This window comes from Anolis carolinensis, chromosome 4 (genome assembly GCF_035594765.1).
Source record: "Anolis carolinensis isolate JA03-04 chromosome 4, rAnoCar3.1.pri, whole genome shotgun sequence".
Lineage (NCBI taxonomy): Eukaryota > Metazoa > Chordata > Lepidosauria > Squamata > Dactyloidae > Anolis > Anolis carolinensis.
Window position 1 is genome coordinate 28,672,919 of NC_085844.1, and position 24,692 is coordinate 28,697,610.

Here is a 24,692-nt window from a genome sequence, read left to right on the forward strand (position 1 = left end):
GTCCCTTTTTCTCCCCTTCCTCCCTCTCCATCTATGTCATTAAAATAGTTTTCTAAAATCTAAGGAGGAACAACTCAGCAAGCGAAAGTCCAAAAGTGGCAAGCTAAAACCCGGAATTTCAAGCCATGGCTGAAAGACCCTCCTGGGCACACAGAAGACATACTGGGAGGAACACCTCAGCAAGCCAGAGTCCAAAAGGCAGGCTAAAATCTGGAACCTCAAACCACGGACTGAGAGACTCCCTCCTGGGCATACAGAAGACTGGGCGACTTGGAAGGCGCTGAATAGACTGCGCCCTGGCACCACCAGTTGCAGAGCCAAACTTAAGAAATGGGGCCACAAAGTGGAGTCCACCTATTACAATGCAGTCTAAGCCCTCAGCAAGCGAGAGTCCAAAAGTGGCAGGCTAAAACCCGGAACCTTTAGCCACGGCTTTGAGTGTGTGTGTGGAGTGACTTGAGAAACTGCAAGTCGCTTCATGTGTGAGAGAATTGGCCGTCTGCAAGGACGTTGCTCATGCCCAGGGGACGCCCTGGGTGTTTGATGTTTTACCATCCTTGTGAGAGGCTTCTCTCACATCCCCCATGGGGAGCGGGAGCTGACAGAAGGAGCTCACCTGCTCTCTGACCTGTATGTCACTCCCTCCTGGGCACACAGAAGACTGGGCGACTTGGAAGGCTCTGAACAAACTGCGCTCTGACACCATAAGATGCAGAGCCAACCTTAAGAAATGGGGCCACAAAGTGGAGTCCACAACATGCGAGTGTGGAGAAGAGCAAACCACAGACCACTTACTACAATGCATCCTGAGCCCTGCAACATGCATAATGAAGGACCTTCTTATAGCAACAACAGAGGCACTCCAAGGGGCCAGCTACTGGTTAAAGGACATTTAGGATAATGACAAGTTTTAACTTTGTTTTTTTAAATACATTACAACTGTACCCTCTGTTTGCTTCTGACACCATAAATAAAATAAATAGTCCTGCAGCAACTGGAGGAATCTCAAAGCCCATCTATACTGCAATATAATGCAGTTTGAAAGTAAGGTTGTAACATCAATGTAGACTGGTATAATGCATCCAGGTTATCTGCTTTTAACGGGAAACCCGTGAAAACTATTTGCTCAACTATCTCAGGCAAACAATTGGCATAATAAAGCATACTGGGTCTTTATCTAGCAAAGAAAGTGGAATGATGGCCACACTGGGAGTCAAGGCTCTTCTGGACTCTTGGATCAGTTCTCAAACAGGCTTCTGGAATGAGCTTCGTATATTCCAAGTAGACTGTAACATACTAGTCCTAATCTTTGTTTATACTGGTTTTAAACCACTTCATTGGATGTGTTGCAATAGCAGATTCCCAGATTAGTTTAGTGTTTACACCTTATTTTATTTTTTGGTTATTTAATATTTAATGCTTATTTTACTTAAGTGACATTTGTCTTTACTGTTCTAATGTAGCACAACTCCTATGTAAAATCATATTACATTAATATTGAAATCTGAAATATATACATGAAGTCTTTACTTTGCAGTGTAGTATAGATTCAGACAATCCAGTTCAAAACAGATAATGGGAATTTTATGCTATGATAGTCTGGATTATATGGCAGTGGAGAAGAGGCTGTCTCAAACGTGGCCGACCTCATCTACATTGCCATATGTTGCATTTTGCAAATGCACTCTTTGGCCAATTATGAGCCCTTCCACACAGCCATATAACCCAGAATACCAAGGCAGAAAATCCTATAATACCTGCCTTAAATGGGATTTTACATTGCCATATATTCCAGCTCAAAGCAGATAATGTGGGATTTTATTCAGCTGTGTAGAAGGGGCCACAGACGCATATAATGCAGTTTGTCTATAATTATAATTAAAACGAGCCTACATTGACCATATCATGAATGGACTTTCAAACTGCATTATATGGTCAGTGCTGTAGACTCATATAGTGCAGTTTAGCTGCAGTGAACTACATTATATGAATCTATATTAAAAGGACAACGCTTAGAGATGAGCACCACCTCAGAGTCCAATTCGACTATGTCATGGGGAAACCTTTACCTAACTGACACCTTGAAACTGCCTTATATGGCAATGTAGATGGGGCTAATGACAAGTAGAATGATAGGATACCAGAGCTGAAAAGGATTCCAAATGCCACCTAATCCAACCGCATGCAGGAAGACACAATCAAAGCACTCCCGGCAGATGGCCATCCAGCCTCTGTTTAGAAAAACTCCAAAGAAGAATGCTCCACCTCACTCTGAGGCAACATATTCCACCTACTTAAAGGCTTTTACTTCCAGGAAGTTCTTCCTAATGTTTAGGTGTAGCCCAGGCATGGGGAAACTTGGGCCCTGCAGGTGTTTTGGACTTCAACTCCCACCATTCCTGACAGCCTCAGGCCCCTTCCTTTTGCCCCTCAGCCGCTTAAGCGGCTGAGGGGCAAAAGGAAAGGGCCTGAGGCTGTCAGGAATGGTGGGAGTTGAAGTCCAAAACACCTGCAGGGCCCAAGTTTCCCCATGCCTTGTCTAGCCTATTATTATTATTATTATTATTATTATTATTATTATTATTATTATTATTATTATTTCTCCCTCTTCTCTGCCTTCTGATATTGGAGCCTTCTGAGAAACCGTGCCTTCTTTGCTATGCCGACTTCTATTATTATACTTCTTGTTGTCATTTTCTCCATTGTCACAAATGTCTCCTGTGCGGAAAAGGGATTGTAAGGGGGAAAGGGTTTATTTGCTTCTTCCTGAGACAGGTGCACCACATTTTTGAAGCTGTGGAGGCTCCTCGCAGACTCCCTTTTGAACTTTATTGGAAGGCTTGAAACAGAGTGCAGAATTAATTCTACACTGTAGAATTAATGCCGCTTTAACTCCCCGGTTCAATGCTATGGGATCCGGGTTCGGAAGGATGGCTTTTCCCTTCGTTTGATGCAAGATTTTTTAATTTTTAATCCACGTCCCGCTTGATCTTCGTCAGTCTAAGGGAAGGAAGGGACTTCTCCGAAGGGAGAAGGGAGAGGGGAGAAGAGCCGGTTCAGGATTGGTGAGCAAAACCCAGTTGGAGAAGAATGAAAGTTGGAAAAAGGGAAGGAAGAGAGAGAGAGAGAGAGAAAAGAAAAGAACTGAGGAAGGAAGAAAGAAAAGGAAGAAAAGAAGGGGAGAAAGAAGAAAGAAAAGAAGGAAAGCATGTGGACAATTTCAACAAAAAGGAGGAAACCATGAAAATGAACTAAATCTGTCTACCAGTATTTTTTTTTTAAAAAAAACTCTCAAATCAGGACAGTAAATAAAGAACAACACTCAAAAACCGAGGAATTCCAGATATGAATCAATCAGGGCTAGCTAACACCTCCCAACAAAGAATTCCCCCAGGCAGGAAGCAGCCAAGCTTTGAAGCTGTAAGGCTAATTAATGCTAATCAAGGCAGCCAATTGAAACATGCACACCTGCCTCAAGCAAACAAGATTTCTTTCTCCCACCGTGGACCTTCCACAGATATATAAAACTTTCCTTGCTTAGTTTTTTTCCAACAGACCTCACAACCTCTGAGGATGCCTGCCATAGATGCAGGCGAAACGTCAGGAGAGAATGCTTCTGTAACATGGCCATACAGTCGGAAAACTTTCAGCAAACCCAGTGATTCCGGCCATGAAAGCCTTCCACAACACAAAAGAGGGAAAGAAGGAAGGTAGGAAGCTAGGAAGGAAGGGGTAGAGAGAAAACGAAGAGAGAAAAGAAAGAAGGAAAGGGGAAAAGGAAGGAAGGCTGGAAAGGAAAAGAAAGAAAGGAAGGCTGGAAAGGAAAAGAAAGAAAGGCTTCCAGCCAGATGTGGGATCCAAACCTCGAGCGTGAAACAAATAAGATCAATAAACATGTCAATACGGAGGAAGACTCAACGAGGCATCCAAAGCAACCAGATCTCTGCTGTTTTCTTCTTGTTGACAAAGCTTTGGAGTTGAATCAAGGGAACCACTGACCGCATAGGGAAGCTGAGGAAGAAACACAACCTACAAACTATCCTCAGACCCACTAAGAAAATCCAACAAAGGCCACGATCAGCGAAGGATAAGAGGGATCCTCTCACCACTGCAGGAGTCTACCGTATACCCTGCAGCTGTGGACAAGTCTACATAGGGACCACCAAACGCAGCATTGCCCAAACACGAATCAAGGAACATGAAAGGCATTGCAGGCTAATCCAACCAGAGAAGTCAGCCATAGCAGAACACTTGATGAACCAACCTGGACACAGCATATTATTGGAGAACACAGAAATGCTGGACCACTCTAGCAGCCACCATGTCAGGCTTCACAGAGAAGCCATTGAAATCCACACGCAATTGAAATCCACAGCAGAAAGGAGGAAACCTTGAAAATTGACAAAATTTGGCTTCTTCTGTATTCGTTCAGTCGTTTCCGACTCTTCGTGACCTCATGGACCAGTCCACGCCAGAGCTCCCTGTCGGACGTCACTGCTCCCAGTTCCTTCAAAGTCAAGCCAGTCACTTCAAGGATACCATCCATTCATCTTGTCCTTGGTCGGCCTTTCTTCCTTCCATTTTCTGGCTACCCGTATTAAAAAACAAACAAACTCTAAAATCAGGACAAGTAAATAAAGAACCTTGAAGGAGCTGGGGGTGACGACGGCCGACAGGGAGCTCTGGCGTGGGCTGGTCTATGAGGTCACAAAGAGTCGGAAGCGACTGAACGAATAAACAACAACACAAATAAAGAACAAAACTCAGAAGACAGGGGAATGCCAGACGAGGAACAAACAGAACTAGTTAACACCTCCCAACAAAGGATTCCCCTAGGCAGGAAGTAGTCACGCTTTGAAGCTGAAAGGACATTCAATGCTAATCAAGGTGGCCAATTAAAACATTCACATCCGCCTCAAGCAGACAAGAGTTCTTTTCTCCCACCCTGGACTTTCCACAGATATATTAAACCCCACTTGACTAGTTTCCAACAGACCTCACAACCTCTGAGGATGCCTGCAATAGACGTGGGCGAAACGTCGGGAGAGAATGTTTCTGGAACATGGCCACACAGCCCGGAAAACTCACAGCAAACCAGTGATTCTGGCCATTCCACAAAACATTGCTACAGTTGGACACCACTTGCTTTCCGAGGAGAAGAAGACACTTGCGATATTCTCCGAAGCTCTCGACTCTCTGAACCTCGAAGATGACATTCCAAGATGTAAGAAAGAGAGGATGAAAGGAACATGTGTTGTCGAAGGCTTTCATGGCCAGAATCACAGGGTTGTTGTATGTATATTCTTTCCTTTCCTGACTTAGTTTATCCATACCTCACAACCTCTGAGGATGCCTGCCATAGATGTGGGCGAAACGTCAGGAGAGAATGCTTCTGGAACATGGCCACACAGCCCGAAAGACATACAACAACCCGATGAAAGGAACTTTTGGAAGGAAAGGTGCCGAAAAGGACAGATAAACTACGACTAGAGAGGAGACAGAGTGCAAGGCGAGGAGTGCTGTCTGTCCCCGCGAGTTAAAACCCTGCTCCTGCCAAAGGAGTTTTCCCCTTCCAGTATCTGCCATTGCAAACAAAGGAACGAGTAGAAATATAGATGAGGCACCCAATGTAAAATTGCGCCAGGAATCAATGATTTCCAGTGTCTCACTTTTCTAGAAATGTAAGGACTTTTCGGATCGTTTGAAGTCAAGGGAGAATTCTTCCTTGAAGTTGATTCCGGCTCCATAGAATGAATGTGCTTTGGCACCACTTGGACTTCGGTGGCTCAGTGCTGTGGTATCCTGGGAGTTGTAGTTTGGTGGGGCAACATCACTCTGTGGCAGAGAAGGCTAAGGACTTTGCAAAACGACAACATCCATGATCCCATAGCATTGAGGCAGGGCTCAATGTGATGTCGAAACGGATAAATAATAATAATAATAATAATAATAATAATAATAATAATAATAATAATAATAATAATAATAATTTTATTTATATAGCACCCTATCTCCTCAGGGGACTCATTAATAAATGAAATGGCAACACTCGATGGGATTGTGTTGTTGTTTCCTTTCCCTAAATAATCAGGTTACTGGGTTTTGAATCTGCAAGGCCATTCAATGCTAATCAAGGTGGCCAATGGCAACATTCACGCTTGCCACAAACAGACAAGAGTTCTTTCTCCCACCCTGGACTTTCCACAGATATATGAACCCCAATTATCTAGTTTCCAACAGACCTCACAACCTCTGGGGATGCCTGCCATAGATGTAGGCGAAACGTCAGGAGAGAATGCTTCTGGAACATGGCCATACAAGCCCGGAAGGCTCACAGCCACCCATTTTCCAAACATTTCCCGGGCAATGTTTTGAAAGTGATGGGATCAAAGCACTGACTAGAAGAGCCCAGGAATCCGGCCAAGACAAGGAGCCTGGAGTTGACAGAGAGAGAGAGAGAGAGAGAGAGGCCTGTAAACAATTAGCCAGGTGTCCTTAGGATGCGGATGAATGTGTGTATTGGACAGTATCCTCGATCATAGTCACGATGGTGGCTTTGAATAACGAGAATAATGAATATGTTGTGGCAGAATCGTGATCAAGGGCGTTTGCGGTAGAGGCCAAGGACATGGCGCATCTACACCGCGGAATCAATCCAGTTTGACACCACTTTATCTGCTATGACATCTCTTGGTGAGGCACCAGCGCTCTTGGGCAGAGAAGGCTGAAGAATGATCTTGTCACATTACAATTTCCAGGATCCCACAGCATCCACCTATGGCAGTGAAAGTGCAAAGCGCATTATTTCTACAGTGTGGACTCACCCCTGTTGAAAAATGCCTCTTGCGGTATAGGGCTTCTTGTGCATTTTTGTAGGGCAACCTTCATCATCTTTACCTTTCAGAGTTTTGCTAAAGGATATTCTGGTTAATGACTTGCTGTCAGTTTCCCGGGCTGTATGGCCATGTTCCGGAAGCATTCTCTCCTGACGTTTCGCCCACACCTATGGCAGGCATCCTCAGAGGTTGTGAGGCGTGTTGGAAACTAGGCAAGTGGGGTTTATATATCTGTGGGAGGTCCAGGGTGGGAGAAAGAACTGTTGTCTGCTTGAGGCAAGTGTGAATGTTTCAATTGGCCACCTTGATCAACATTGTATGGCCTTGCAGCTTGAAAGCCTGGCTGCTTCCAGACTGGGGGAATCCTTTGTTGGGAGGTGTTAGCTGGTCCTGATCGTTTCCTGTCTGGGATTCCCCTGTTTTCTGAATGTTGCTCTTTATTTACTGTCCTGATTTTTGAGTTTTTAAATCACTAGTTATCCCAACAAAAGATCCCCCCGGGCAGGAAGCAGCTAGGCTTTGAAGCTGCAAGGCCATTCAATGCTAATCAAGCTGGCCAATTGCAACATTCACACTTGCCTCAAGCAGACAAGAGTTTATTTCTCTTCCTCTGGACCTTCCACAGATATATAAACCCCACTTGCCTAGTTTCTAACAGACTTCACAACTTCTGAGGGTACCTGGGCGAAACGTCGGGAGAGAATGCTTCTGGAACATAGCCATACAACCCGGAAAACTCACACAAACCCAGTGACTCCGTCCATGAAAGCCTTCGACAACACTCTGGTTAGTGTTTTGTTAGGGAAAAACAAATCTAGGGTGCACCTCTACACTGTATAATTGATGAAGAATAACCAATGTTATGGCTCCATGCCATGGAATCGTGGGAGTTGTAGTTTCATAAGAACTTTAGACTTCTCTGCTGAAGAGCGTTCGTGCCTCGTCAAACTACAACTCCCAGGATTCCATAGCATTTAGCTATGGCAGTGGAAGTGGTGTCAGACTGCATTAATTCTACAGCAGATCCAAATTTGAATGCCTTGTAGTGTAGGCTCTTATAATCTAGTTCAAAGCAGTTAACCAGTATTCTGAAACTGGGTTATATGGCAGTGTAGCTCTCTGAGCATCAGGACCCTGTGCGTTACCTGAAGAGTGAGCAAGAAAAGGTTTTGGAAGGCTTCAACTGGAGCTTCTCCCAATGGCTTTCGTGCTGCTGATCATCCACGACGATTTTCTTGTTCTAAAGTTTAGTCTTCTATCCATTCATTGGTTCATTTTCCATGCTCTTGTTTGGAACCGCTCCCAGCAAAGGTCGCGTTTGTTTCCAACGGAGGTTCAGCCCAAAGTCCGGTCCTGCAGGTGGAGGCGGATCTGGGCAGAAAAGGACCCGCAAGAGGTCTCAGGTGCCACCCAGGCTTTGATGAAAGTCAGGAAACAACACCGGTGGGCCTGGCACTCAACCAAGAGACAAAAAAATAATTTAAAAAATAAAAAAATCAACAATAAAATAAAACAAAACAATAAAAAAACAATAAAATAAAATATATAAAATATAAAAATAAAAAATATATAATATAATATACAATAAAATATAAATAAAATAAAATATAGTGGTTTTGGGAGCCGCTTCTTTATGCTTTTTCCTGCTCCAGTTCTCTGTCCCTAACACAGGAGGAGCGAAGAGTGACTCCAACATGTCATTTCAGGAGGCGTTTGAAAAAAAAAAAGCCCAATGATGTAGCCGCTGGGTGGCAAAGGCTAAGGTTAGGACAGAGGCTAAGAAGCGCTTTAATTGGCGGCAAAGTCCCGGACTGAATCAAGCAGCGCCTCTAGAAGGAAACGAAGAACTCCGGCGCCCCCTGGAGGTCGGTGTTTGCATCGCACACAAAAGGCGACGCTCCATTAGAAAAGTTTTGCCGACTTTTTTTTAAAGGGGGGGGGGGGCGAGGGGACGGATGGATCTTAAATCCCTGTGGATTGTTCACCATGTACCCTAAGATCCTATCTATACTGCAGACGCACCCTAAGATGCTATCTATACTGTCATACACATTGCAGTTTGAAACTGCATTATATGGACAGTAAGGTAAAGGTTAGGTAAAGGTTTTCCCCTGACGTTAAGTCCAGTCGTGACTGACTCTGGGGATTGGTGCTCATCTCCATTTCTAAGCCGAAGAGCCGGCGTTGTCCGTAGACACCTCCAAGGTCATGTTGCCGGCATGACTGCATGGGGCGCCGTTACCTTCCCGCCAGAGCGGTACCTATTGATCTACTCACATTGGCATGTTTTCGAACTGCTAGATTGGCAGGAGCTAGGGCTAACAGCGGACGCTCATTCCGCTCCCGGGAATTGAACCTGGGACCTTTCGGTGTGCAAGTTCAGCAGCTCAGCGCTTTAGCACACTGCGCCACCACCAGGGGCCCCATATGGACAGTATAGACTCTAATAATAATTAATTAATAACAATATAAGATCGTCATAATCCAAGGCAAACAAGAAAGTACTGTTAAGATGCCATTGTGCCTCGGGAGCTGTCACTTCACAAGTTGGTTAGCCTTCTCTGCCAAAGAGGGCTGGTGCCTCACCAAACTACAAATCCCATGATTCCATAGCATTGAACCATGGCAGTTAAAGCGGTGCCAAACTGCGTTAATTCTACAGTGTAGATCAGTGGTTCCCAACCTTTTTCTGACCAGGGACCACTTTGACTAGGTACAACTCTCCAACATTAGTAACAAAAGGGTTATGAATTAGTTTTTGGTAAACTTTAGATTCGTTTTGGTTATTTGAGGTGCTGATTCAGAAAATTGTATTGGACAGACCACATCAGCTCTAGTTTCTGATACAGAACATAGGCCATCCAGTAGTCGCCATCTGCTTGCCCACATAAAACCATATTTAATAATCTAGAGCTATGTGGTCTATCCAATGCAATTTTCTGAATCAGCACCCCAAATATCCCCAGGAACAGGCCTAAAAATGAAGACATAGAAAAAAAATTCCCTGTATCTTTTGCGGACTTAATTTTAATTTTAGGTCTCATGGCCCACCCTTGGGGTTGAGAACCAGTGGTGTAGATAAACCCCTAATCCTATTGAATGCAATTTAACACTATTTTAACTGCCAAGGCTCTATGCTATGGAATGATAGGAAATGTATCTTTTTTGCTAGTTCTCTAGCCTTCTCTGTCCAAGAGTGATGGTGCCTCATCAAACTACAACTTCTAGTATTCCATAGCATAGAGTCACGGCAGTTAAAACGGTGTCAAACTGCATTTATTCTGCAGCGTAGATGCACTGCTTCTTAGGGCTTTACAAAGAGAATATATCCGTAAGGATGACCCCCCCCCCCACAGAGAACAAATCTGTGGTAGGCTGTTAGGAATTGTGGGAGTTGAAGTCCAAAACACCTGGAGGGCCGAAGCTTGCCCATGCCTAATCCACACTGACTAATATGATGAAAAAGTTGAGTGACATAATTTAAGATGGAACAACTTGAACTTTTCCGCTCCATTTTTATTGACCAATTCAACTCATTTGTTACACTGTGAAGCTGGACATGAAAATGGCTTGCCATATCAACCACAGCTCCTTTCAAATAACATCAGTGGAAACTAGTCAGACTTAATCCAAAAGAAGGATAGAACATGCTTTTGTGGTATCCCTGCCTTTGTAGCTGACGGATCTGAGAGTGGTAGCCCTAAAAGTTACTTTCTTCAGATCTGAGAAAAGATGAGGTGCTGAGAAACTGGGAAACACATTCACTGATCAAGAGCACGTGCCCCAGTCAAAAGAGCACCATTTTTGTGTTTGCATCTAAGGGCCAATTCCCATGTTGTAACTGTTCTGCAATATACTAAAGATGACACTATGTAACACAATTTTTGTTCCTGCATTATAAATGTCATTTCCTAATTGGTTCTATCATAAAAACATGGAAAAACATTTATTGAACTGCAATTTTTTTGTTTTTGCAGGAGATTCTGCAGCACATTTTCCTATAGTTTTTCAATGAATATCTCATGGAGTCTAAATCAATTCAACATAGTTTGTGTCAGCCACAAAAACAAAGTTCCTGGAGTACATCAACGACTTACAAAGTAAGCACTGCACAATTAAACAGGAAAGAACACTTTCAAACCAGGAACAGAACAATATTCATTTTTTGTTACAATGTATGATCATTACTTTTCAAACAGCCACACAATAGAACTTCCTTTGGACACAGCTTTCAAGCATGTGTGCCCTTTCATGTGCATGGAGCCAAAACTGGGTGTGTGATAATCATATATGACAATCAATGCATGGCTTGCACACATTTCTCTAAATGGTAGTTTTCCATGTTGAAAATTGATAAGGTGTGAAACAAATCTAACTCTAGTACTTAAAAGAGCCTTATGATCTTCTTGGGAGTGGGGGGGGGGGGGCATGACCAGTGGTTACCATATAAACTTGCTTTTAGCACTTGGAGTATTATATATTTATTTATTTACTTATTTACTGTTTTTTTTACCCCATTCTATTTCAACCCTGAAAGGGACTCAGAGCAGCTTCCAAATTGGTAATAATTCAATTAAGACATAAAAACATACGAAATACATTGTGCATTGAAATCATAAAACAGTAACATATAAATACCTTTAATAAGCAGTTAAAAGCATAACACATAGCCCCAAAATCATAGTCCAAAAGCCATTCCAATCACATTAATTTTGTAGCTGCATATTGCACTGTAACTACTCTCCAAACACTAGGTTCCATAGCCAAGTTTTGGTTTTCTTTCTAAAGGACAGGAGGGAGGAAGCCAATCTAATGTTGTTAGGAAGGGAGTTCCACAGGTACCACTGAGAAGGCCACCACAGAGAAGGCCTTGTCCCTCGTTCCCACCAGCCACACCTGTGAAGGGGGTGGGACTGAGAGCAGGGCCTCCCCAGAAGATCTTAACGTCTGGGCTGGTTCATAGGGGGGAGATATGTTCAGACAGGTAAGCTGCGGCAGAACTATTTAGGGCTTTATAGGCTAAAATCAGCACTTTGAATTGTGCTCGGTAGCAAATTAGCAGCCAGTGGAGCTGAAGCAGCAGGAGAGTTGTATGTTCCCTGTATGCCACTTATTATGATTGGGATGGAAATGCATGCCTCTACTCTGCCCATTGTGAGAACTAAGAGCTGCTTTTTCTAGGGAAAGGAAGCTTTGAGAAGGAAGTTCAGATTGAGCAGCCCTTATCTGGATTTCCAAAATACTATCCACATAGGTAGCTGTGATAGTGATACCTTTGCTTTCTGATAGTTCAGTTCCCTCACTTATCGCTGGGGTTAGGTTCCAGGACTACCCGCAATAAGTGAAAATCCGCGAAGTAGGAACACTATATTTATTTTAATATTTATACATTATTTTAGTAGTTATACACTATTTTAAGTCTTTATCAACCAATTGTGTGTTGATAAATCACCTCCTTGTCCTCCCTTTGTCGCTTGGGCTCCTTTTCTCTCCCTTCGGCTTCTCCTTCCTCTCTTCCTTAGGCTGTAAATTGTAATTTTTTATGATTTATAATAGTCTTTTAGAGTTTATTGAAAAACCGCAAAACCCCCTTACCCCCCTGTTAGGGTTCCTTCCCCTAGGAGTCTAGTATTAGTCTCCACTCACCCCCTTATTTATTTATTTTATTTTATTTTTCTTTCTTTCTCTCCTCCCCCCCCTTTTCTTCTTTTCCCCCTTCCCCTAATTTTCCTCCTGCTCCCCCCTCTGGAATTATCTAATCCCCGCTTTTCACCATCCCTTTTCCCTTTCGTTTATCCAATTATTTCACTGTAAAACTTTAATAAATTTTTTTTTAAAAAAAGAAAAACCTCAAAACAGTGAATCTGCGAAAAGTGAACAGCGAAGTAGTGAGGGAACACTGTACACACATTTGTTTTATGCACAAAATTATTCAAAACGTTGTGTCCAAAATTATTCAAAACATTGTGTCCAAAATTACCTTCAGGCTATGTACATAAGTTAAATACGAAGCATAAATGAATTTCCTGTTTAGATTTGAGTCACATCTTCAGGATAGCTCACTATGAAAATATCTGCAAATATAGGCATTCCAAAACACTGCTGGTCCTGAACATTTGAGACAAGTGACACTCAACCTGTATTACAATACAGGAAGTACTTTCTCCAGCCCTTTCCAAATAATTCTTTGAGCTATTTCTCTCCCACCAAGCATGGTTCATATATAAACTACATAAGAATCAGTTTAGGATATCAGATTATGAGAACCTTCTACATTAAAAAAAATGATGTGATTATTGTTTAAGAAATGGATGTTTGGTCTGGGCCTTTTCTAGTTTGTCATTGCTTAGGAGCTTCAGTAGGTCTCAATCCTACCCCTCCATCTTCTATTTTTGGGTTTTCCTGCCTTCTTTCCCCCCATGCTTTGGTTCAAGTAGTTGCTTGCATTTTAACCCTGGTTTCCCAAAGTTATAGTCCAACTACAGTCTACTACAACATACTTCATATGAGCAGTAAGGGCTGTTGTCAAGGGTAGTTACAGTAGTCATCTAGAAAAAATATTGAATACAGTACAGCCCCCTTATCCATGGATGTGATATCCATGATTTCATTTAGTCATGCTCCCAAAAAAATCTCCCTGGAAGTGTCCTCTAGGTCCTCCAATGAGGTTTTATAGTATGTAATAATAATAATAATAATAATAATAATAATAATAATAATAATAATAATAATAATAATAATTTTCTAGCCCACTCTATCGCCCCAGTACTTTGTCCATGTAATGAGAAGACAGGAAAACTTGGAGAAGATCATGATGCTGGGGAAAATGAAAGGAAAAAGGAAGAGGGGCCGACCAAGGGCAAGATGGACGGATGGTATCCTTGAAGGGTCTGGCTTGACCTTGAAGGAGCTGGGGGTGGCGATGGCCAACAGGAAGCTCTGGCGTGGGCTGGTCCATGAGGTCACGAAGAATCGGAAGTGACTGAACAACAAATCTCCCCAGGGGGACTGAGGGAGGCTTACAACAATATAAAACACAATGACAAACATTCAATGCCAATGAAACATATAACAAATCTAAACACAGCCTAAACATGACATAATACATTTAACACATTTAACATATTAAATCAATTAAAAACTCTTAACATTGGACTAAAATAATTGGCTTAAGATGGTATACCGCAGATTAACAAAGATAGGTGATCAACCTATCCTCTGTTGATATGAATATAGCACTGTGCAGCCACAAGTAAAGTAAAATATTGATTACTCTACAGGTGCTTCTATGCAGTTTGACACAACTTTAACTGCCTGGCTCAATGCTATGAAACCACGGAGTTGTACCTCTACAAAAGTCTTTATCATTCTCTGCTGAATAACAAATCCCATGATTTTATAGCACTGAAACAAAATAGTTAAAGTGGTGTCATATTGCATTAATTCAACCTTACAAGTAAAGAAGTTCTGCTGAATTCTCAGTAGTTCAGTCTTATTTAGTGCAAATTGAGGTAAGTTAGCTCTGTTCTGTCTTCCTGCGCACCGTGCTAAGTCCACCACCACTGTTCTCAAGTCCTGCTCTGATGGTATCACAGTTTTTATCTGTATCTTGAAAAACTCTTCTCCAAGATGTAGGCATGGCTTGACTATTAAGCAGAATATTGAGAAGTGGCAGTACAGAATTGAAAGAGAGATAATATGCCACCTGGCTTGCTCTCCCATTCTGGAAGGTAACGCTTTCAAGTACGGGAGAAAACACTATCCCATTGCCACTGATGTAGAAAGAGTAACTCACAAATTAGATTTTGTACACAAAATGAGAGAGGTGGGACATGTTCCACTTTGTTATTGACCACAGGCCTCAGATAGTAACCACCTTGTGTTAATCTTAGTTTTGGAGAAGTTGGAAACTCACTGTGATATTTTGGGTGGTCCTCATAAAGATGATTTCCTACAGTGCTGCTTTTGTAACTCTTCTGCCAGGACAATAATTTCTTCTAAGCCTTTGATCCAAAAGTGCTACTGATAGGATTGGTGTTGTCCAAGAACATTGTGTGCTTTCTTAAGTGGAGCTGCCGTAAATGTGGCTGTTCATGTGCTTCTGAATACAGAAGAGTTTGTTCATTCAGTATGTGGGAAATACTAATATTAGAACCACTTGTCAAAATTATTGGAATTGTCATAACAAATGTGCAGACATAGGATTCTACTTCTGGCAGCTGATTTTAGATTTCATGAAAGGGCAGCAAATGTTTATCTATTTCTTATTATTTTATTTCTACTGCCAGCAGGGGAAGAGGAATTGCAGCATCAGCAGCCAAAAATACTTATCTGGCTTTCAATATTATGCATCTTGATTTTGACTGGGTTGTAAGCTGCCATGTACTATTCTGGTTGGTTCTGGACATGTTACAAAAATCTCTATCATATGTATTGTAATGTACTGCATTATTTTGTTTGCCTTTTCCCCAAATTTCAGATTCAAGGCAGCTTGCATTCTTTAAAAATGCAAGCCAAAATACTAATGGATAAAAGATACATAAAGTTATGTTTAAAAATGGCATTAAATGATCTATGGAATCTAAACCATTAAAGATAAATGTAAATTTTTTTTTATCATGTCAGAAGCAACTTGAGAACATATTGCAAATTGCTTCTGTTGTGAGAAAATTGTCTGTCTACAGAGACATTACCCAGGGGATGCCCAGATGTGTTACCATCCTGCTAGGAGGCTTCTCTTATGTCCCTGCAAGCTATAGCTGACATATGGGAGCTCACTCTATCTTACAGATTTGAACCGGCAACCTTCAGGTCAGCAGTTCAGCCAGCACAAGGGTTTAACCCATTGTGCCACCATGGCTCCTAATGTAAAAGATAAAATTAGTGCAGCACATTAAGAGCATCTATTTTCTTGCAAAACAGTCAGTTCCTCAAAGTCTGCTGGAATAAAAAGGTAACAAAAGGACAACTTTACATTGAGTATGTTAATTCATCAAAATGCTATCCGTTACCATAAAAATAAGAAACAGAATTATTAGAGTATTGTGATGTTCTGATACATCTCTCACTCCTTGGTCTTGTCCTCGTTCACTCTACAAGGACTTCTAAGGCTCCATATAATGCAGTTTCATTATGCAGCTCAACTGCATTGAATTGCAATACAGAGCAGTGCGACTCATATTGTTGTAAAACATGGCACCCACAACCCAAAGTTTTATAGTCCATCTAGGATACACAAGCCAAGAGAAATGGATTATCCTCTTTCGTGAGACCTCCACAACCCCACCACGCACCAGCAATAGCCAGTACCCTTAAAAGCCTACTTTCCATTTTTATATTTATATTTTTTATATATATAAGATGTGCAGACATATGAACAGAAACTGCAGTAGCAGATCTCTTACATGACAAACCCAATCTCTCATTTTGATAAAATGTATGCTTTCCCTCCCCCAATGTGTCCACTTTATATACTTTTATCCCCTACCTCATCTCTCCTCGCATGTCTTCCCCCATATGCCTATATCTATACATCTACCCTTATCTGCGCCTGTACACACGAGCGGAGCTCCAGTCTAAAAATAGAAACAATGTTTTTAACACGTTAAATAAAATACAGCTAATATGAAGTGTCCCTCCCTGTATCTCTGTTTATGGAATGTATTCACTGAATATAATTTCTGCACAAAGTCAACCACAGAGATCATCGCCCCTTGCTGACCTCGCTGAGGAATTTTGTGAGACATCTGGGGTTCCTTCTACACTGCCATATAACCCAGATTATCAAAGAAGATAATACACACTATCTGCTTTGAACTGGTTTATATGAGTCTACACTGCCATATAATCCAGTTCAAATCAGATAATCTGGATTTTATATGGTAGTGTAGATCCAACCTGGGATGGGCAAGTCCTGAAACAAAGGTCCATTGTGTACACATTCTGGACACATTGTGTACACATTCAAGATCCATTGTGTACACATTGTGGACAACAGGCGGCTTCCTTTGCAAGATCTGATAATTGCCAACCGGTACTCACTCAGGTGATCGCCCAAGGCTTGATTGAAGAGGAACATCACCTTTTCTCAGGGCACATCACCCTCACCTTTCCCAGGAAAGCATTCTCTCCTGATGTTTCGCCCACATCTATGGCAGGTATCCTCAGAGGTTATGAAGATGCCTGCCATAGATGTGGGCAAAACATCAGGAGAAAATGCTTCTGGAACATGGCCATACAGCCCGGAAAACACACAACAACCCTGTGATTCCGGCCATGAAAGCCTTCGACAACACATTTCCCAGGAAACATTCTTAATCAACCACCATTAAGGTAATGGAAACAGTCAAGGACTTATTTGCATTCCCAGAAGTGGACACAGACTTTCTGAGGCTCATCTAATCCCAGGAGAGCTGCCCCTCAACAGCTAATTGGCCTTCTCCAAACCAGTCCCTTCCATCACATCCCTTCCTTTAGGGAATCCCTGCTTGGAAGCAGCAATGTCATAGAGATAGAGGCCAATGGGAGCCTGGATCCAAACCAGCTCTAGCCAAAAGGGAAGGAAGTAGATGGAGTGGGAAAGTCTGAATACCTGTCAATTTCATAAAGTCTTGTATTTTTGTATCCATGAACATGCATGTATTTTGGTGCTAGCCTTACACATATCCCTTCTGACCAGATTGCAAATAAACCTCTGTTGCTGCTTTCAATCTTGGTTAGTGTGCTTTCAATTGGGAAAAATCTGGTTTAGTGTAAAGCTCACTGCGCAGGACCCTCTATTAACCGTGGTCCTTACTCTAAATTCAATCTCACATTTAATGCAGTTCAATGCAGATCAACTGCATTATATGGCTGTGTGGATGGGGCTTCAAGAACTAATTCAATTTTTTGTCACAGTCTGCTCGGTTATTCCTTTTATTAGACATTGGTTGACTTTTCTCACTACTGTAGTAAGGGTAAAGGTTCTCCCTTGATATTAAGTCTAGTTGAGTCCAACTCTGGGGGTGGTGCTCATCTCCACTTCTAAGCTGAAGAGCCAGCGTTAGGTCATGTGGCAGGCATGACTGCATAGAGCACTGTTACCTTCCTGCTGAAGTGGTACCTATTGATCTACTCACATGCACATGTTTTCACACTGCTAGGTTGGCAGAAGCTGGGGCTAACAATGGGAGTTCACCCTGTCTGCGAATTCAAACTGCTGACCTGAATCCCACTGGATAATAATAATAATAATAATAATAATAATAATAATAATAATAATAAATTTATTCTTATATCCCGCCCCATCTCCCCGAGGGGACTTGGGGCGGCTCACAGCAATAGTAAAAACAGTGACAATTACACATTGTAAAATCAAACATGAAAAACAATCATACAATCAAAACATACATCACATGTTAAAAACAAGGAGGTAAAACAGTTCTGGGCCGAAATAGAGGGCTGCATGAAGAAGGTAGCTTCGTAGCAGAAGTGCTCGACAAGGTATCAATAATCATGGAAGGACACTCTCTAATTAAATTAAAAGGGCAGACAAATCAACCCCCAAGAATTAGTCGTTGAAGGCCCTCTGGAAAAGCCAGGTTTTAAGACTTGCTATAAGACATGCTATGCATTTGCTAGTAGATATTGTAGAAATTTCCCTTTCGTAGCAGAACTGTACATGCAGACTGGCAATCCGTTTATTGAGCTATAAATGCAGATTGTCCATTACTGTGTATCTTGTTACAATCCATCTTCTTTTTCTTTTTCCCTGGGTCCCTTAGTTATATCTGGTGTCTCAGTGTGAATTAGATTACTAAAGCTGATAAGGCAACAGACTTCTGATCTGCATGTTTTTTCTCCCTTTGGTTTAATTCTAGACAAACATAGCCAAGGTTATTGGCTGATTTATGTGGTGCATTCCCTTCTACAGGGCAAGGTTCTCTAACAATACTTCTAATGTTTCTCACCCGCAATGCAGAGTGTGTCAAATTTCCATCTCTTATTGTTGCAGATGCATGTTTCTGACACTAATGTTCAATGGAATAGCATTTCTGATGTGTTGTCGAAGGTTTTCATGGCTGGAATCACTGGGTTGCTGTGAGTTTTCCGGGCTGTATGGCCATGTTCCAGCAGCATTCTGTCCTGATGTTTCACCCACATCTATAGCAGGCATCCTCAGAGGTTGTGAGATCTGTTGGAAACTAGGCAAGTGTGGTTTATATATCTGTGTTATGGTGGGAGAAAGAACTCTTGTCTATTTGAGGCAAATGTGACTGTTGCAGTTGATCACCTGATTAGCATTGAATAGCCTTGCAGCTTCTAAGCTTGGATGCTTCCTGCCTGGGGGGGAAATCCTTTGCATTTCTCTCTCTCTCTTCCTCTCTTTCTCATCCAGATCTTTAATAATAGAGGGAAGCTGACAAACCATGACATGTGGCAGTGTATAGGTACCTTCCCGCCGGAGCGGTACCTATTTATCTACTCACATTTGCATGCTAGGTTGGTAGGAACAAAATGACATGTCATAGTTTGTGTTGGGAATCAATGTGGCTGGCTATTCCATTTGGCTGATATAAAGAAAGCAAAGAAAAAGAGGTGGGGAGGGATGAATGGGTGATTATCTGCACTCTGATCAGGAATTCTGCACTTCCAGATAATCTGAGATAGGAAAATAATCTGGGATCAGATCCTGGGATATAGAGCAGTGTAGATTCAGCCTCAGGCCCCTTTTACACTGCCACATAAAATCCAGATTATCATCTTTGACTGGATTATATGGCAGTATAGACTCATATAACGCAGTTAAAAGCCGATAATAATAATGATGATGATGATAATAATAATACTTTATTTCAGCATTCTCTCCTGACCTTTCGCCCACATCTATGGCAGGCATCCTCAGAGGTTATGCGGTTTGGAAACTAGGCAAGTGGGCTTTATATGTCTGTGGTCAAATTCTTCATCTGACTGAACATATCGAGGAAGGCTACGAGAAAGGCTGCATCACGGGAACAGTTTTTGTGGACCTTACGGCAGCCTATGACATGGTGCAACATAGAAAAACGCTGCATAAAGTCTACCATATCACCCAGGACTTTGACTTCACAAAAACTGTCCAGACCCTCTTAGAAAACCGCAGCTTCTATGTGGAGTTTCAGGGCCAGAAAAGCAGATGGAGGAGGCAAAAGAATGGTTTACCCCAAGGCAACGTTCTTGCACCGACCTTATTTAACATCGCGACCTTATTTAACATCTTCACGAACGATCAGCCACTACCACCACTCACAAAGAGCTTTATATATGCTGATGACCTTGGCCTTACAACACAAGCGAAAGATTTTGAAACAGTTGAAAAGCAACTCACCAATGCCTTGAAAGATCTCTCCAGCTACTACAAAGAGAACCACCTGAAGCCTAACCCTGCCAAGACACAAGTGTGTGCTTTCCACCTACGTAACCGCGAAGCCAACAGGAAACTGAAAGTTACTTGGGAAGGCCAAGAGCTCGAACACTGTTTCCATCTTAAATACCTTGGTGTCACCTTAGACCGAACACTAACATATAGGAAACACTGCATGAACACCAAGCACAAAGTAGCTGCACGCAATAACATCCTGCGGAAACTGACTGGCAGCGCATGGGGAGCAGACCCACAAGTAATAAGAACATCAGCCCTGGCCTTGTCTTTCTCAACTGCAGAGTATGCCTGTCCTGTTTGGCACAAGTCTGCCCATGCAAAGCAGGTGGACATAGTACTGAATGAAACATGCAGAATCATCACGGGATGCCTTAAACCTACACCTGTTGATAAACTCTACAAGTTAGCTGGCATTGCCCCTCCTGACGTGCGACGGGAAGTTGCTGCTAACGGTGAGAGAAAAAAGGTTGAACATTGTGAAAGCCACCCACTGCATGGCTATCACCCTCCTCCCACCAGACTCAAATCAAGGAAGGGCTTCATGAGAACCACCACTCCTCTTGATGTTCCTCCAGCAACAGCAAGGGTGTCCCTCTGGGCAGCTAAACCTGGCAATTCTAACTGGATGGCCCCCCAAGAGGGTCTTCCTCCAGGGGCAAACCAAGAATGGGCAACTTGGAAGTCCCTGAACAGACTCAGAAGTGGAGTGGGCAGATCAAAAGACAACTTGGCAAGGTGGCACTACCTGGAGGAATCCTCCACCTTGTGTGACTGTGGAGCTGAACAAACAACTCAGCACATGTATGCTTGCCCACAATGCCCTGCCTCATGTACGGAGGAGGAGTTGTTTAAAGCTACAGGCAATGCGGTTGCTGTTGCCCGCTTTTGGTCCAAAACTATTTAGTTGCTTGTGATCTCTTTTCTTTTCTATTTTATTTCCATTATTTGAAATGTATTTGCTGTACCAATGCTTTTGACACGAAATAAATAAATAAAATGTCTGTGGAAGGTCCAGGGTGGGAGAAAGAATCCTTGTTTGCCTGAGACAAGTGTGAATGTTTCAATTGGCCAACTTGATTAGCACTGAATAGCCTTGCAGCTTCAAAGCCTGATTGTTGACTGAACAATTTAAACAGAAAGGAGGAAACCATGAAAATGAACAAAATCTACCAGTATTTTTTTAAAAAACCCCTCTAAAATCAGGACAGTAAATAATGAAAAACACTCAGAAGACTGGGTAATTCCAGAAAAGAAACAACCAGGGCCAGCTAACACCTCCCAACAAAGGATTCCCCCAGGCAGGAAGCAGCCAGGCTTTGAAGCTGCAAGGCTATTCAGTGCTAATCAAGTTGGCCAATTGAAACATTTAAACATGCCTCAAACAAACAAGAGTTCTTTCTCCCACCTTGGACCTTCCACAGATATATAAACTCCACTTGCCTAGTTTCCAACAGACCTCACAACCTCTGAGGATGTCTGCCATAGATGTGGGCGAAACGTCAGGAGAGAATGCTTCTGGAACATGGCCATACAGCCTGGAAAACTCACTGCAACCCAGTGACATCTTTGTTTTATGATGGTTAACGTTGTTTCACGCAAAAAATTACAAAGGTAAAAAATAGTCTCCAGGCGATGTGTACAAGGTGTATATGAATTAAATGTCTCTCATGTTTAGATTTGAGTCCTACTGTACTATGAGCATAGACTTCATTGCCCAGCATGCACCGCTCCCCATTGGGAGACCATGTTATGATGACGCAATCCCTCCCTCCCTCCTGGTCCCTTCTGGCTACTGAGTCCCTTCGTAGCTTTACCGGGCCTGAAGCAACTTTCTCTTCCGCTTTTTGCCATTCCGACTGACTCTTGCGAGGGCCAATAGCGGTTAAGCAGTACGCCCTTGCAGCCAATAGGAGGGGCTGTGGGTGGAATAACGCTTGAGTGACAGAGGGGTTGCGATTGAAGCGGGGCTGCGGAAGAGGAGGGGGGCGTTTTAAAGGGCCAGCAGCGGGCGAAAGTTGTGAGGAGAGTTTCTGGAGGAGATCCTTCCTCGGCCAGGCCCAGTCAGGAGGACCCACGTCCGGCACGCCTGAAGAGCCGCCGGCGTCAGGATGGAGCAGGCCGCGCCGAAAAGGTAACAGCCAGTGGCCTCCCTTTCTCCCCGGGGAAAGAGAAGAGGAAGAGCCAGGCAGGAGGGGACGAGGCTTTCTTTGGGCGCAAGGAGGAAGGAGTAGGCCGCACTGCGGCGCCGCCTCTCCCCCTGCGGGCTCCTGCTCTTGGTTCCCCCGGGAGGCCTTCGCCTTCGCCCTCTGGAGGCCTCTCGCCCTGGCCCTGTCTTGGAGGGACTTTGGGGTCACAAGGAGATGCCCCGCCATTTATAAACACATTCATTGAATTCAGTGGGATCAGAAAGAGAGAGAACGTAAGGAAAGTGGGGCTGAATGTGCCAGGGAGAAGAATTAGGCCCTTTCACTTTAAACAATGATAATCATAGTTCTTGGGGTCACAGTGAAGCGTCCCACCATTGGTAAGCATATGCACTAATTGGGATTACAAAGAGAGAAACAGAAAATTGCATTATCTTCTTTTACTTGGAATAATAATAATAATAACAATAATAATGATACCTCATCATGCCTCACAACCTCTGAGGATGCCTGCCATAGATGTGGGCGAAACGTCAGGAGGGAATACTTCTAAAACATGGCCATACAGCCCGGAAAACATACAACAACCCAATAATAATGATTCTTGGGGGTCATGAGACACCTCACCATTTATAGACATAAGAGAGAAAGAGAGAATTGGATTAGGTTCTTTCACTTGGAATAATAATTATTATAATAATAGTTCCTGGGGTAACAGTGACGCCCACCATTTATATACATATTTACTAATTGGGATTACAAAGACAGAGGGAGAGAGAATTGGATTAGTTTATTTCATTTGGGATTACAAAGCGAGAAAGAGACAGAATTGGATTAATTTCATTCACTTGGAATAATAATAGTAGTAGTAGTTCTTGGGATCATGAAACACCTCACCATTTATAAAGACACTAGCTGTGCCCGGCCACGCGTTGCTGTGGCGAAGTCTGGTGGTATGGGAAATAAAGTATTGAGGAATTGGTGGTAGTTAAGGTCAAAGGTAAAGGTTTTCCCCAGACATTAAGTCCAGTCGTGTCTTACTCTGGGGGTTGGTGCTCATCTCCATTTCTAAGCCGAAGAGCCGGCGTTGTCCGTAGACTCCTCCAAGGTCATGTGGGATGACTACATGGAGCGGCGTTACCTTCCCGCCGGAGCAGTACCTATTGATGCACTCACATTTGCATGTTTTCGAACTTCTGGGTTGGCAGAAGCTGGAGCTAACAGTGGGGGCTCTCTCCGCTCCCCCAATTCAAACCTGCGGCCTTTCAGTCCAGAAGTTCAGCAGCTCAGCGCTTTAACACGCTGCGCCATCAGGGGATATTATTTCCTAAAGGTTGTGAATATACAATATTTCTGATTGGTTGTTTTTTTTTGTTGGAGGCAAGTATGAATGCTGCAATTAGGAAAAATGATTAGGATGTAATGGCCTTGCAGCTTTAAAGCCTGGCTGTTTCCTCCCTGAGTGAATTTTTTGTTGGGAGGTGTTAGCTGGCCCTGATTGTTTCCTGTCTGGAATTCCCTTGTTTTCAGAGTGGTGTTGTTTGCGATATTTTATGTGCTTCTACTGTCTGTGGCCCTGAGAAAACAGAGGATTTGCCAGACTTTGATGATGGGAATACTTTGTTGGGAGGTGTTAGCTGGCCCTGATTGTTTACTGTGTGGAATTCCCCTGTTTATTTACTGTCCTGGTTTTAGAGATTATATTGTTCTGCATTATTCTATCCCAGGAATTATTTCATATTAAAGAAGAATCTCACTTATCCAACATTCGCTTATACAATGTTCTGGATTATCCAACGCAGTCTGCCTTTTCATAATCAATGTTTTTGTAGTCAGTGTTTTAAATTCATTGTGATATTTTAGTGGTAAATTTGTAAATACAGTACAGTAGAGTCTCACTTATCCAACATAAACGGGCCGGCAGAATGTTGGATAAGCGAATATGTTGGATAATAAGGAGGGATTAAGGATAAGCCTATTAAACATCAAATTAAGTTATGATTTCACAAATTAAGGACCAAAACATCATGTTAGACAACAAATTTGGAAGAAAAAGTAGTTCAATACACAGTAATGCTATGTAGAAATTACTGTATTTATGAATTTAGCACCAAAATATCACGATATATTGAAAGCATTGACTACAAAAATGTGTTGGATAATCCAGAACGTTGGATAAGCGAGTCTTGGATAAGTGAGACTCTACTGTAAATACTACATAGCATTACTGCGCATGGAACTACTTTTTCTGTCAAATTTGTTGTATAATATGATGTTTTGGTGCATAATTTGTATAACGATTACCTAATTTGA

General features: G+C 42.6%; 1 protein-coding gene across 2 annotated transcripts in view; it reads left to right on the plus strand.

Annotated features, from left to right (window-relative positions):
* Positions 1 to 22,162: 22,162 nt before the first annotated feature.
* Positions 22,163 to 24,692, plus strand: part of stk3 (serine/threonine kinase 3) — a 150,680-nt gene continuing 148,150 nt past the window's right edge. The window contains exon 1 of one of the 2 annotated variants that reach the window (XM_008108398.3): positions 22,163 to 22,366. In XM_008108398.3, coding sequence (XP_008106605.1) covers positions 22,344 to 22,366 — 23 coding nt within the window. In that variant the 5' untranslated portion in view covers positions 22,163 to 22,343. The remainder of the gene's footprint in view (positions 22,367 to 24,692) is intronic. The other variant, XM_003219506.4, reaches the window with a different exon arrangement.